The 15,908-nt window shown below is 42.0% G+C and overlaps 1 protein-coding gene across 3 annotated transcripts in view; it reads left to right on the forward strand.

Annotated features, from left to right (window-relative positions):
• Positions 1–1,562: 1,562 nt before the first annotated feature.
• Positions 1,563–15,908, forward strand: part of p4ha2 (procollagen-proline, 2-oxoglutarate 4-dioxygenase (proline 4-hydroxylase), alpha polypeptide 2) — a 28,221-nt gene continuing 13,875 nt past the window's right edge. For 2 of the 3 annotated variants that reach the window (XM_076751306.1, XM_076751308.1), the window contains exons 1-6: positions 1,566–1,646; positions 10,332–10,433; positions 11,692–11,788; positions 12,338–12,489; positions 14,234–14,371; positions 15,439–15,678. In XM_076751306.1, coding sequence (XP_076607421.1) covers positions 10,346–10,433; positions 11,692–11,788; positions 12,338–12,489; positions 14,234–14,371; positions 15,439–15,678 — 715 coding nt within the window. In that variant the 5' untranslated portion in view covers positions 1,566–1,646; positions 10,332–10,345. Of the gene's footprint in view, positions 1,647–10,331; positions 10,434–11,691; positions 11,789–12,337; positions 12,490–14,233; positions 14,372–15,438; positions 15,679–15,908 lie in introns of all 3 variants that reach the window. The other variant, XM_076751307.1, reaches the window with a different exon arrangement.

Genomic DNA, 15,908 nt, shown 5'->3' on the forward strand with positions numbered 1-15,908 from the left:
TTGCAAGAGTGTCATGGATCAAAACGTTAGTACAGAAACCAGATGTAGCCTAATGTTTTAGGTATTTGAGCAGAAGTAGACCAAATGCATCAATTCAGGTGGTGAATGAAAGAACCACTCATCAATATAATCTGATCTGGCTGTAGCTTAAAACCCTATTTATGCTTTTTTTTAATTTTAAATAAATACCCTCTTTTTGTCTTTTTCTTCTTCTTTTTTTTTTTTTTTTGCCCACGCGCCTCGTGCACTGGCATGGATAGGGGCCCACTGACATTGAGAGTGTACAGGGCCCAGAATTTGGTGCTACGCCCCTGTCCACATGTTTTCCTCCGTACGGCGTTCAGTCCATCCAGTGCAGAAACCCTGGAAACCCAGATGCAAACTGTAAACGTGACGAGGTGCATGGATCACATTACCGTAAGTATCCTAAAAGATCGACCAGTCGTGGCAAGCCATTACTTACTGTCTGCAAGAAGCTCATGTTGAGATGATATTTAGAGACTGGGGCTGAAACGCGGGTCTACAGCAAAATCTTTTGTTGCTAAGGTTTTACACATATTTCCATTTGCCTACACATAAATATCAGTTTATTTATGATTTATCACAACCCCATTAATCTTGTTTTGTCACACAAATAATCTCTACATCTATACACCAGTTACATCTTGTGCTTTCTTTTGGTGTAGTCTCTTGTTTAAGTCCCTGCCTTTTTTGTCTTTTAGACATCCTTAAAATGGAGTTGTAGAGTAAAATATGTCCACTTCCAGCTCAAATCAACAAAACCATCCATTGTTGCAACCTCCCAAATTCTTACATCAGCGCGCTCAGAAGTGAACTACAACCCTTGGCTGGTAACAGCAATGGAAATAACTAGGTGCATTTACTCAAATGCTGTACTTAAGCATAATTATGAGGTTGTACTTAACCTTTGTCTTCATTTCATGTCACTTACTTACTTAAACTTCACAACACTTCAGAAGCAAACATTTGACTTTTTACTTCACTATTCATCTGACAGCTAAGTCACCATTGATTTAGCAAAAATGTGATTCACACTTACAGATTAAATTGCCCAACAGTGCACAGAGTATCCCAACTGGGTATCACCTATAAATACTTTGCACATATTCTGCTAATGCTAATAATAACAATCCGGTAACATAATATATGAAATATTGCACAACACTCTGCGTGATGGGTACTTCTCATATCTCCAGTACATTTTGCTGCCAATTCTGCTGTGTTTTTAATGAAGTAAAATTTTGACACTGTGGTATTTCTAAAAGATCTGGTATTCATAATTTTAAATAAAACATAACACAACTCTTTGATATATTTTTAAATCACACATAAAATTATACTCTAATAGGAGTACAACACCACTCTGTGCTTTTTGGGCACCAGAGGTCGAATCCAAAGCTGAGAAATCGGAGTTTACGAGGCGCACTTGAGAGCAGCAGAGCAAAAGTCGACGAAGAATGTCCCTGCGCATCTACTTCGAGTATTACGGTCAGCCCTCCAGGAGGCTCTGTACGTGGCAGCGACCAAAACCCCTCTGTCCTACTCACAACCCCAGGGTGCCGGGAGAAACTGCGTCCACAAACCGAAGTGTGACGGTGCTCTTTAAACCCCCAGGAGATTAAAAGGTACGATAACGCTGAATATTGAGCCTAATTACCCACAAAGCTCTTGTTTTCATCTCTGGAAGCGGGATGAACCGAGGAGCTCGCGTGCCTAGCGAACATGCTGTGATGCTTGTCAATAACTGGGGTCAACAGGTTTTTATTGGGGTGGGAAACGTGTGTCCAGACACTGGAGACCTTGTGGTACGAAGAAGTGAAAGTAACAGCGGCTGTTTTTTTCCGTGAGGTGTGTGTTTATTTCCGACATGTTGGTGACATTGTAATGTAAGACTGTGCGCGGCGGTCGGGTAAAGTTTCCATGTTTCACAGCGAAAGCGCTCAAAGTTTGGAAAGTTTGTGCCAGAGCATCTCAGACGGTGTTATTTACGTGTTATTGTTTATTACAGACATGAGTTAAGGCTGACAGGGACCCGGGTTTTTGAGTTTTGGCGCAGTAAACAGCCCGTAGTACAGACTGCAAGAGGGTCGCGAGACCTTCGGGGCTGAAGTTTAGGGAATTTCTAGAAACAACCAAGCTGACGTCACCGGGGGAGCCAGTATCCAGCTGGAGGTGATGAGCAGACCCGGGATCAGCGCGGCAGAGCGCAGACTCTCAAGTCCTCTCGGTAGCTTCAGCGCTGCTCTTGCACAAATACAGTTAACGAAAGGTCAGGCAGAGTCTGCAGGTCGTTTCACGCTTGGCACCACAAAGGAAACCCGGTTTTCCACCAGAGACATAGTCCCAGTTAAAAGCCGTGAGGTGTGTGGATTGTACAGAGAAACAGAGACACTGTTTTTGGAAAGAAATGATGATTTACAAAATGTGAAATCTCAGAGATCTCAAACCTTGCAAAATATAACTGCATACAATGAGAGGTGAACCAAGAAGGTCTGCAACCAGCAAACATTTCCATTACGGATTAACCTGATGATTATTTTCCTGACTGTTTGCATCAGATGCAGTGATAGCTGAGTAAATCTCTGCAGCCATGTTACAACTGAAAGGCCGTCTGTTTTACTTTGAGAGACAGCCCTTTCTAGATGCTCTCTGCAGCCCCTGGACGTAGCAGCTGGGCTGTGGGACCAGCAGGAAACTGTCACCTGATTGATGTGCTCAGGTTCAGCTCTGTCCAGAAGAAGAGCTCACTCATACCACAGCTTCACTACAGAGTGACTCATTTTAAACCACAGATTAACCAAAAATCCGAATTACAGTTTCCTAAAACTCAACTTGATGTCTTCAGATTAGAACTATCCCAATTAATCGGCCAGGCTGATATCACCTGGTATTAGCTTATTACAGATATATCATGTCGGTCTGTAAGTAGCAAGAAATTGCAGAGCAGTCATTTTTTAATTTCTAATATCAACATTGACCCCCAAAATTCAGCACTGACAAGTTGATTTTCATACTGTACTCAGTATGTGTCTCAGTCACGATACAATAAGTCAAAGGGATCTGTACCAACATTGTTTGTTGATCAATATATCATTGTCAGACTTTTTGAACCCCCAAATATTGACAGTGGTCTCTGCCTCAAAAATCCAGTATCAGTCAGGCTATACTTCATATGTCTTACTTTGTGTGACAAGTTGCCTAAAGCCCAAAGATATTTAGTTTATAGTCACATAAAACAAAGAAAAACAGGAAATCCTCCCACCGGAGAAGCTGGAACCAGGTCATATTTGGCATTTTTGCTTCCAAATCTACTAAAATGATGAATCAGTAAACTAGTTAAAGATTCATTGTCTGTCCATCAACTAATAGAACAATTAACCAATCACCTCCACTCTAGAACCAACCCTTTAAAAGGTTATTTTGTCGATAAAAAGCTCTCGAAGAAAAGACATTAGCCTCGTCCACCGTTTGGCAAATGGCACAAAATGTCACTGTGCACACAATCCCAGCATGAAGGGTTAAATGCATGCCAGATGAGTGATGCACTGCAGTGATTTACAGTGGCAATAACTGGATGTGGCAGCCATTGGAAACTAATGGAGGCATTCCACAGATCTGTCAGCAGTAATTGGGCAATGAGGCAGGTGACATGCACACTTGAGATGTTGATGTCTTACTAGACAAAGGCCGAGACATAGAACTGCTTAATTAGATTGTATGAGTCACTGTCTGATCGAACCTTTTCTGTGTGCGTCTCCTTTTCTTTATATAAGCTGCAGCCGGTGTCCAAGTGCGGGTGTGTCTCTTCATTGTAGATCTAAATGTGGGGGATTTATATTTCTTAAAACACTGAACATTATTCATATGAGTCTTCAGTGTTTACATACCAGAAAAGGCTTTTTGGAAGTGGATGCCTCATTAAAAAAAAACGTGTGTGCGTGTTTATGTAAACTTATACATGCAGCTTTGAGCCTGCCTGTCTCCATATGTTAATACATGGTTTAAAATGAGTCGCTCTGTAAACAGTGACACTGCACGATCAGCGAGCTCGTCTTCCAGGCAGAGATGAACCTGTTTGCCACAGAGATATGTGGTGATACTTTAGCTGCCACGTTTGGATGTTTGGCCACGTTCAGAGGCTGGGGAGAGCATTTAGAAACGGGTGTCCCTCAAGGTAGAATAAACCCAGCCTATTTTTAGTTACAGCAAAGCTGCAGATGTTCTTTTCAGCCCTCGTTGCGTCTGAAACAAATTTCCTTTAATGTCAACCACATATGGCCAGCAAAAATCTTGGATGAGGACTTGAAAAGCCTTTTTCCCTTCACCCCTGTCCTCCCTCCCTGCATTACATGACATTACATGCGTTTGGTGGAGGCTTTTTGTCCAAAGCAGATTACAGTAAGTGCATTCAAACTGAAAGGGAACAAGAGCAAGAGGTTGTGTGGTTCACACGATTGGCTAAAATGTGTCGGAAATGCTCACTTCCATTGTCTCAGGGCGGGGAGGAAAATGCCAGTGTCAGTAGTATTTCTGTTAGGCTGGCTGCACGAAGTTGTGAAATTTCCTCAAAACTGGAACCTCTTGACCGCTCAAGTGAAGATGGGTGGAAGTGAAAGTCACAGCAGATTTTTGTGCACTTAGTTCAGAGTGTTCAGAGTGAATCTGGTGGTCACTACTGATACTAAACAGAGACCAACCCCTCAGGACATCTGCGGTCTTATCAAATGATGAATCAACATTTCATCATCCTCGTTAGCAGAGCCAAAGATCTTGCACGACACATTTTCTGTAAGAGATTTATTTTAATCTGAGTGTGGTCTAATCGAGGAGGAACTCTGACAAGTTTCAAGTTTGAATCTGAAATTGTTTTCTTTGCTGGCGGAGAGTTAAATCTCCCCGAGTCTGACAGGCAGCGACTGTCTGAGCGTGTTCACAGCCTGTGCATGCTGTGTGCACATGCACACACTGAGCTGTATGTGGCGTGTTATGTAACATGCACGTATCGTTTTGCACACGTGTGTCAGCGTGATTTTGTGTGTGAATGTTGAGTATGCCTGTGTATGGGAGGTGTAGGCCAGTCCTGCTTACTGATTAACATCAGAAAAATACCTGTTTAGCATCAACCATGCGCTGTTTCTGTCAGCGCCGCTCTTACAGGCTCAACAGTGTGCAAAAAGTTGGCAAGCATCTTGTCTATCCTATGAGGAATTCAGTTTTCTCTGGCCTGCAACTCCTAACATAAATAGGTGTTTTCTTACTCTGGACTAGTTTTATCACAATACTGGAATTCGGTCTTGATTTCCAAATGCAATGTAGAAAAAAGGGAACTGCCGTGATAAGTAAGAAAAGCCAGCAAGCGGAGTGTTTCCAGGCTTGAGTTTCACAACTTTTGCAAAGAGGCGTAGAGGTCATTTGGACAGTCGAGGTCTGTGAGTTAATAGTTCCATATTTTGCTCTAGGAAACATTCATTTTTGCCAACATGTTAGCTGTTTGAGTCTGCTGCACTGAGGTCTGTCGCCGCCTCCATAGCCAGGCTGCAGTTCAAGCTTATGTCAGTCTTTTGCCTGAGCCTCATCTTTATCTCCTTAATCTTAATCTTTGTTTAACTATCCCACTTCCTACAATTATTGAAGCTTTTTAAAAATATTGAGCGTTGGTCTTTCGCAACAGGATTGAACTGCTGCTCCACTCGTCTCTCCTGCTCACATCAGCTCCAGTATACTTCCCTCTTGTTTGGAAATTCTCCTTTTGTAAACTGACTGGGGAACAAAGGATGAGAAAGATCAGTATTATCTTTAATTGGTCTTTAAAAATAAACTTCATTCTTTCATCTTGACATACGTTCTTCCCTGAAAAATGGAAAAGAGGTGTGTTTTAATAACTTCCTCCAACTGGCACTTGTGTGACCCAAGAACAGCTGTTGCTCGGATCAGCCAGGTTTTTCTCTGTCCGTTCGTTGTCAAGTGAGGTCCAGCAGAACGGAACAAGACAGATGTTGAAAATGTTCCTGTCTGAGTTGACGTTTGCTCCGTGGGAACCCCTGCCCCACTGCAGACCTTGGATCCTGACTGCTTTGCCAGAGACAGTGTTACTCTGGTTTCTTATCTCTCGTAGAGCCACACCTCCATGTAAAACAGCGAAAGTCTGGAAGCACTTGAAGCCGATAGCTGGCTGCAGACGAGTTCCTGAGGTTTGCTGTCATCGTTCACTCCAGGCAAATTGTGAACACAACTCAAGTGCTCACCTGTAAATCAAGGAAGGAACCAGGAGAGCTGTTGCTGTCACTTAAAAATGTCTGTCAAGGCGCAAAAACCATGCAGACCACGCCAGTTTCATTATCGATTTTCCTGGTTAATTTAGTCTAGAAAATGTCCAAAAAAGTGTTCATCACAATTTCCCAGAGCTGAAAGTGATGTCTTCAGATTACTCAACCGACTGATCGTCTAATTGTTGCAGCTCTGTTTTGTGGCATACTGGATCATCCTCGCATGTAGCTGACTGACTGGTCTTACGGCTGCCAGGCTCAGAAATTTCTCACATGCTGATATCTCACATCTAGGATTTATCTTGTTAGATTTGGTTCCTTCCTGCGATGCTGCGAACAACAACAAGCACTGTGAAAGCACATCAGATGACACACTTTGATGTCGAAGAAAGTGTCCGCTGCAGATGAGAAACCTGATGAGAAGCCTCGTCGACTTCAGCAGGTGCACTGAGTATTTCTGCTGCTCCAGAATTAAATCTTGACCCAAAGTTATACAATAAGTTGGTGAATGTCCCACAGGTGTGAGCAAGAACACAGTTTTTGTCCAACAAGCTCACATTTTTTAACATTTTGCTGACCTCTGTTGTATTTCGAAGAAAGTGAAGACAGGTTGTCGTTGTCTTACGGCTTCATTTAATACACAAAACGCGGGTCTGCCGCACAGGAGGACATGTTGCCCCGTGTGTTTAAAAATACAGCTGTCTGCTCCTGTCCTCTCATGACCTTCTCATATCATATCCCGTCCCGTCCTCTGTCCTCTTCCCTACATTTGCCAGAGCTGCTGGGCAGGGGTCCGGACTGTCAGGAATGTGGTGTAGTAATGGTAACAGGCCTCTTTCCAGGAATGTGATATGGGTGTTACAACCTGCAACAACGGGCAGGACTGTGTTTGGGCTGCGTAATAACACAGGCTCTAAATTACAAGGAGAAAGATTTAATCCTTTCATTTTTACTTTAGGACTCTGATAATAGTTATCTGAGCTGGCACTCATCAAGTAAACCAAAAGCCCTGCTAGATATAACATTAAATACTATTAAGAACACATTTCCCCGAGACTTCAAAGTCACTGTCAGCTAGAGGTAGAAGTTCTGCTTTTAGACTGATTGATTTCACTGTTTTACGCACTGAAATGAGATCTGTTTTTGCGACACGGATAATTCAGGCAAAGCTCTGGTCTTGGTCTGCTTTGGTCCATGTGCACCCAAGCCAACTGACCACAATTATCATGCATGCATAACCAATATGTGTTTAGTCCTTTCAATGATCATGCTAGGTGGCTGAAAATGATTCAGTGTGCATAGCGTAGGAGCTGGTTCAGTCCTGTAGCTGTATTTTCCCAAATTCAGTGTGATTTGTGACAGGCATAGTTTTGTATGTGACACAAAAGAAGCTGAAATCCATTGACTCAGAGGAGGCTTGATTTTAGTCCAAATGTAACGCTCTGCATTTCCACATCTGTGGAGTACGTAGGCATGTTTGGAGACAAGTTAGAACAGCTCTGCAGCTCTCACACGCTGGGGAAGAGACAGGATGACTGCTCTGAGCTGAGAAATTGATCACATGCCTTCACTCCCAAGCTAAAAGGTAACACCAAATATGTGTTGCTTTGTGAATTTTGGTGCTCAATTACAGGCACTGACCTATCCACTGACAGTCCAGGCAATGCTTTGGTGCATTCCAGCGAAATTACTATAATTGTGGTGCTTCAACTTGGTTAAACAAAACTATAAACTTCAGTTTTTCTCTTCCTGTTTAAGATTTATTGTTAAAAATGCAGTTAAAGCTCAGGACTCTCTTATCACTTCATCTGGAGTTTACTTCAGTCTTACAGGGCATGCAGGGCTGAAACATCTGGGAAAGCAAAATGAGTGTTCACCCTGACGTGCTAAAGCCATTTCACAGCCCCTCAACAATAACAACTACTGTTTAGTTAGTACCATGTGGCGTGGTTGTCTTGATGTTTGCCTCATTAAAGGACCCATTTGTCACAAATAGACCAGATTATACCTTCTGTTGCCTTGTTTGTTTTACAAAGGACTTGATGAAGGGTCCACTCAACACGTTTTTTCCCTGTAGATACGTCACATTTGTTAATGGCTTCTCGAACATGATGCTCGTGTCTTTGTGTCTCTCTCTGTTCCTCCTTAATGCACTGACTCTGTCTTGACTTATTTTGGCAACAGCACAAAGTCGGTTTGTATTTTGTCAGCAGGTGTCACACAAGTGAAATGATTTCTTTTCACCTGGAGCAGATTCCTCACAAAGTCGTTTCTACACTAACGATTAAGGTGGTCCTTTTGTGCTTCAGAATGTCTGTCTCTCAAAGCCTTTGATTAGACGGCGGTGCAGACAGAAGTGTGTGTGTGTGTGTGTGTGCGTCTGCATGCTTTACACAGCCACCAGTAAACAGTCATCATTGAGAAGTGATGTATTGGAGCAGACTTGGATGAAATCCAAGAGGAGAAAGTGGAGCAGTGTCGCTTTTCACCTCAGCAAACCTCACAAAGCTGATCTCAGTGCTGGACTGGGAGCAGAGTCTCTCTCATGCCATATGCCATTGTTTAGTCCTGCTTTTTCAACCTCAGCTCTGTTGTTGGCTCTGCAGCAGCTGAAAGTGCACCCAGCTCATGTTGCTTTGCCCTAGTTAACACTACAGTTTGTTTGATAGGACAAATATTAGTGAAGGAAATGTGGCAACTTCTGACAAGAAAATCATAACAAACCGAGAAACAATAGGCTTTGCGACGCCGTTTGACCTGAGACAACAATCTTCACTTAATGTTTAGTGTGTATTTGCTTGATACTTTTTTCCTCATCGTGCCAATTGTAGGCCTGCAGCTAAAGATTATTTTACATTACTGATTAAAATGCATTTAATCATCTTGATCGTTTAGTCCACTGTAGAAAATAGAGAATTATCACCCAAATCTGCAGCTGTGCCCAGCTCTGTTGAACTTCATTTCTTGTGTAGCTGTCCGGCCTGCAGCTTCACTGGTTTGTAGGGCTGAACAATAAATGGAAATAATATGTAAATAACAATATGGCCAAGTGCAACATCCAAATCAGGAGCTGAGAACAGCTGAATGTCTGAATAAGCAACTGTTTGCTAGGCCAGCATTGTGTTCATATCTTGTTTATGGTGCCCCCTAGTGGCCAAAAATGTCAGTTATTGCAGGCTTAAACAGTCAATTGATTATCAAAATCATTAATTTAAGTTAATTTAAAATAAATAGATCTTTAAATCCCTAATCAGCATGTGAAGGATATGTCCTGTTGTACCTGGTTTGAGGATCAGTTTTGAAGGAGAGTTACTCGTAAGTTTTTTTGCAGCGCAAGCTCTGGTTTTTAATTCTGCCTGAGCTTTATTTAGTCATGTTTCATTAGGCATCTGGTGGCCATGTTGAATTCCAGAGAAGAACAAAGAAAAGGGAAATGGGATTTATACTGATGTTACGCTCACCAGATGTTTGCACCATGTACTCAGGATTTTATTATATACATTTTGTTCTTATGGTTGCGTCTGCCGTGTGAATATTACAGATACACTCCATATATTTTGCAGATGGAGAATGTTTTATTGCAAAGAACGCACACAAAAACAAAAGGCTATTCTTTTTCCACATTGTCCTTCCTTAGTCTTTCTTAGTGAGAACTGGGCACAGAGGCCATTACGACAGCATGCCTCCCAGCAGGGATTAGTGACTCATTTATAGGAAACACACTGGAAACTTTGAATATTGTTGGACCCTCAATTCAGCGCGGAAACACAGCGTCATGCATAAAACTGTCGACTCAGGGTAATGCAAATTGCAAGTTTGTGATTTAAGAATAAGAAGGACAGTTTTTGTTCACAGTACTTTTTGTCAGTTTTTAGCAGCGATATTAAAAGCACAGCACAGTGCGGATTATCAATGGATGCAATATTAGAGGAACAGCTGAACTAAAAAAGAATAACAGATTATTTTGCAAACAAAAGAGTATTTTGCTACATGAAAATTAGCTTATATTGTGTAAATCTGCTGTGATTATGTTTGTCCTTGCAGGTCAAAGAGACAGAATGAGGAAGTTCCTGTCGTACGTCCTCTCGGCTCTGCTGTGGTACTGCTGCTGTCAGACGACCAGGGCAGAAATCTTCACTTCCATAAGTAGGTTCAAAAAGCTATTTTTCTGTTCTTCTTGGTATTTTCTCAGATTTAGATTAAATTTACAAAGCTTCCAGCTTTCATTTGATCCATTGTGAGAGTTTGTGGGCTCAGTTTGGCACCAAATCTGCTTTGACACATTCTTTCTCTACACATCAAAAGTGACATTGAAGCCAGCTATTATGTATATTGAACTCAGAATGCTGTAAAACCCTGAATGTTGCCTTGAAAGCTACAATAAACTCGTCACAGATTGTCCTGTATGGACGGCTTGGATACATATTGTCCCATTTTGATTTCAGTTTCTTATGAGTGTTGTCTTGTCAACTAATGATGACACTGTTTACCTCCGTGTGGACATTTTTGTATGCCACAGTTACATTGTTTATGCATTATTTTCCTAACTATCAGCATGGCCATGACTCTTGAAAAAATTAGAGTTCAAAAAGTCCACAGGTCCCTTTAACTAGGCCGTTGTATGCTGAGGAACTGAAGGGGAAACTGAAGCTTGTCACTCTCTGTGAATATGAGAATCAGCAGAGCGCCTCATGTAGAAGAAAAGAGACTTTAGGGCTCAAGAATGCACGTCTTTCTGTTAGAGGTTTTCCATGGAGGAAGTGGCGAGGAGGCCAGAAAGTCTTGACCTTATTTTGAGGCTCCCTGAATAGCCTTTAAAAGAAATAATGGTGGTCCATTAATTCCTTAAATCTGTTGAAACTTAAACTGCGTTTGATATACAGTATGCATGACAACACTGAGTAGGCTGCATTTCACCAGATGAACAGTCGCTTAAATCATGTTGATTTACCTCGTTTGACTCTGCTGGTTACACACAAAAACAATGAAAGTGTTTCATTACTCATCTTCCCTGGCAACCCCTGTGAATTAACCATGGCTGACCGTTTCCATGGGATTGTTTACGACGCACGCTCAGCCCCTCGAGGGCTACAATCAAAGCCCCGCAGTTTGTGGCTGAGGATTTATTTTAACTTCAGTTTGAGTCTGCGGCGAACAGTGTTACCAGAAATACATTTTATAGGCATAGAACAGCAGAGGTAAAACATGTAAAAGTTGTTATTACTCACATCTCTCATCTCTAGTTTTAAATTAGAAATGGGAAGATTTTTTGGGGAAATACTAAACATGCACATAACCTGAATTTGTAAAGGAAGTTAAAAAGCGACACGTCTTTTCAGTGAGAGGGGTGATGCTGATTTTATGACTCCTCTCACTCATTAACGCTATCTGTCTCTCTCTGTAGGCCAGATGACAGACCTGATCTACACAGAAAAAGAGCTGGTCCAGTCTCTGAGGGAGTACATAAAAGCAGAGGAGTCCAAACTTGCTGCTGTCAAAAGGTACATTTACACACTGTAGACTGAGTACTGTGCTTGAGCACAATTTTGAGGTCATTGATGAGTATGTACTCGAGACTCCTCGTCACGTTTAAGATGTCTACAAGGCGTTAGCAGTTCTGCCGTAGAGACATTTCCCCTCTAAAGTGCTCAGATGGTTTGATTTAAACACGTAGCATGTAATTTCTGCAATTAGAGGTCTCTCAGTCCAGGGTTTGGGACTGTGTCATGTGATATCTCTTCCTGTGGATTAAGGCATCAAAATCATCTCAATAGCGCAGACGCGAAGTATAAATATTAATTAAAAGCCAGCAGCACTAACAAATTAAAGAAAACATTTATATCTGTTACATCAACTATCAACAAAGACATTTTGTTAATATTAACAGGGGTCTGAACTGTGGAAGTCCTGCTCGGTGTTCCCACCTTGTATTACCCCAACACAGTTAAAAAGAGCAGAACATCTATTTTCACATCACTGTGAAGTAATATGGAGAAAGAGTACAGTGTGGTTTGTAAGTTGTAACAACACTTTGTCTGTCTGTCTCTTAGCTGGGCCAATAAACTGGATGATCTGACCAGAGTGTCCACCTCTGACCCAGAGAACTACCTGGGCCACCCAGTGAACGCCTACAAACTGATGAAGAGACTCAACACGGAGTGGTCTGAACTGGAGAGCCTGGTGCTTCAGAACCCCTCTGATGGTAAGAAAAGAAGGAAAAGAGGGAGGAGAGGAGCTGGACTCGGGTGGTGTGATTATGTATGCATGCTTTGTTTGCCTAAAAATGACTCCTGGAGTATCTGTGAGGCTGTGTTTTTTGGCCACATGCAGCTATGGGTCTGTTGGGTCTGAGTATTTGCTGCGATAACAAGCCCAGACTATGTGTGTGCAACAGCTCAGACCAAAACATACCAAAAAACTTGGATTACTTCCGTCCAGACTAGTGTGGTTTTGCGTCTTTGCCGTAGCCACAGCTGCATCTGTTAGCCTTCGTTCTTGCCTTTCCACTGGCATGACATGCACTCATACCACATGCAGATATCTCCTCATGTCATATAATGCATGAGGGACAGCATTCACCTCGTTTTTTTAATTCTTTTTCTATTCCCAGATTTACATTTCTGCATATGTGCGTCTGTGCGTGTTTGTGTGCAGAATGAATTTAGGGGAAACACTGAAACTGGCACTCTCATCACATAAGGAGTTTCCTTGAGAACGACAAAGAGGTTCATTCAAATCGTTCGCAAATTGTTGATTTTCCCAATTAATGGATATTCGCTGTTATTTTTGCCATTAAAAAAAAATAAAAGATTTTCCTTGGCTAGGCGGGGGATCCCGTTGTCCTGGCCTGTGCAATTACAAGGGAGACACTTGGGCAAGCGGCAAATGTAAAATCCATAACGGATGTGAGCAGAGAGGTCATAGCTTCGTCTGCAGAGTGGAAATTTCTGCTTAAATACTCCAAACATAACCCCAATGAACAGAGAGACAACAGAAGCTGTCATATTTTAGCTACAGCTGTTCCTCATCTCTGCACACTTGGCAATGTTCTCCCTGTGTGTGTGTGTGTGTGTGTGTGTGTGTGTGTGTGTGTGTGTGTGTGTGTGTGTGTGTGTGTGTTGGGCTTGGCTGTAGGTCCATGTCTGTGTGAGGCAGATAAAACGAGCATCAATCATGTGTCAAACGAGTGAATCTGTATACGTGGCCGTGATTCAGAGAGTGAGAGAAACCTTAGAAACATGAGTAGATAGTTTGCACTTTTCTTAACATTAGCAGATAGCGAGCAATGATCTCGTTTTCCTTTGCCTTTATCCGTATTTCTTTTCCTCTTTGGCAGCGCTGATGTATTCACGTCAAGTCAATCAAGCAAGTTAAAAGAAAAATTGAGAGAAAGATGGAATTCAGACCTTGGTCATTTATACATGATATGTAGTTTCACTGCAAACATACTGAGACAGAGGGGAGGAAAATAAAGAGGAGATCTACAAAGAATTAATCCTATTACAAGCAAGGAGTGCAGTTTTGTTGTTTGATGTATTTGCATTTGATAAATTAGTTTCAATATCGTTTATCTTCACTTTGCTGTAAGAGGAGCACTGACTCATTAAAAGATGTCCTGTTCAAAGTAAAGGGAATAAAAAACGGGAATAGAATCAATCAGGGGATGCATGTTCTTCTTTCATGTTTTTATGTTTAAATGAGGTATAATAACACCTTTCAAACCTTCCTTATGTGCATGCACTGTATGACATGTGGCCTTAACAGAGAATTTAACTGGCTGTGCATTGAAGCGCTGTTGTTTTGTGTCTGTGGGTGATACAAAGTTAAAAAACTGGCTAATAATTGTGAAAAACCAAGCGATTTGAAGCAATTTGAATGCTAAGTTATTGCATAATTGAACACCTTTTTCATTCATTCCTTACACTGTTTTCTTACTTCCTCTCCAGGGTTCATTTCCAACATGTCTGCACACAGGCAGTACTTTCCAGATGAGGAGGATGAAACGGGTGCAGCCAAAGCGCTGATGCGTCTTCAGGACACGTACCAACTGGATTCTGAGGCTTTCTCCAGAGGAAAGCTGCCAGGTAACCGAGGAGCGTGCACTGATCATTTCAGAGAACGTGAATATATTAAGAGGTTTAGACTAGTGTGTGCAGAAAAAAAGGAAGGAAGGCTGAACCCGCCCATAAAGATTTTTAAATAGTGTGACTGTGTGTGTTTGTACTTTACTACACTAAATTAGGTCATGTTGACCAGTCCTCGCTACTTCAAGTGTGCGGCTTTGAGTTTAAAGTTAAAATTACAGTTAGTTTCATGTGAGGTTGGAATTAAGTGTAAGGTTATTTTAAGTTTTATTACTTTGGTTCTGGGTCATTATTGGATTTAGGATAAATGTGCGTGTGGTTAGAACAATAACGACTCAATTATAGTTCCATCATTTCAACATATTGAATTCATCAGCCTCAAATTCAGCTGTATTTGTTAATACAGCCCTTCATCTTCAAAGGACTTCACAGATCTAAAGGGCCTAGACTTCGCAGTACGCCGTGCTGCCTGCTCCATGGCTTTGTGTTATACACCTATCACCTTTAAAGCCATGAATGATCACTTGAAATACACTTGAAGCGTAGCCGCTAGGTTTGAACTGTAATCACATTTCAGTGTCATCTAGACGCTTTGGATACCACACAGGTATTAAAAGGTGTGTTCTTGTGTGTACTTCCGCAGGTATGCATGTATTAAGCGCCACAAGCCTGTTTTTGTACATGTATCTGTGCCAGTTCATGCTGATCTTGGATCCAGCAACCTTGACTGATAGACTCTACATGTCTGAATCTGCCCACCAACAAACACACCAGTACACAATGGATAAACGTCCAACATGTGACGAATCAGTTGTGCACAAGAGTCTTACATTTTCACATTTTGGATGGTGTTCAGTTGTAAATAAAGCTTAACAGCTGAACAGGTGGGACACCGAAGTGACACCAAAGTACCATCATTAGCCTCTCTCTGCTTCATACGTTGGTCAAACTTTTGTGATCTCATGCAGGGAATTTTATTTGTATAAAATGTGATAAACGTGATTCTTGGTAAGTAAAATCACAGCACAGCATGGCCACTGTTTAAACTGAGTGAATCCTGTACCCAGGTATGCACTCCAACGCCCTGCTGACAGTGGACGACTGCTTCGACATGGGAAAGACGGCTTATAACGATGCAGACTATTACCACGCTGTGCTGTGGATGCAGCAGGCCTTGAAGCAGCTGGATGCCGGGGACGAAGCTGTGGTTTCGAAAGTGGACATTTTGGATTACCTCAGCTACTCTGTGTACCAAATGGGAGATCTACCTCGAGCCATTGAGCTGACACGCCGACTAGTGGCCATTGGTAAGGTGCAACACGTGCACACTAATTCACATTACATATGCTATCTCAGTCATTAATCTCAGCCCGAGTCAACCTCATTATCCGCCTCTCTTGCAGCCCTAAAGGATGGGTGAATGGGTTCGTGGTCTCAGTTTTTAGAAATCTTAAATGGCACTTTTGACATGTATTTCAGGAGCATTTTTCAGTTGCCTCCCATAACACATACAGAGACCACTTAGCTGACCCATACG

This window comes from Chaetodon auriga, chromosome 15 (genome assembly GCF_051107435.1).
Source record: "Chaetodon auriga isolate fChaAug3 chromosome 15, fChaAug3.hap1, whole genome shotgun sequence".
Taxonomy (NCBI): domain Eukaryota; kingdom Metazoa; phylum Chordata; class Actinopteri; order Chaetodontiformes; family Chaetodontidae; genus Chaetodon; species Chaetodon auriga.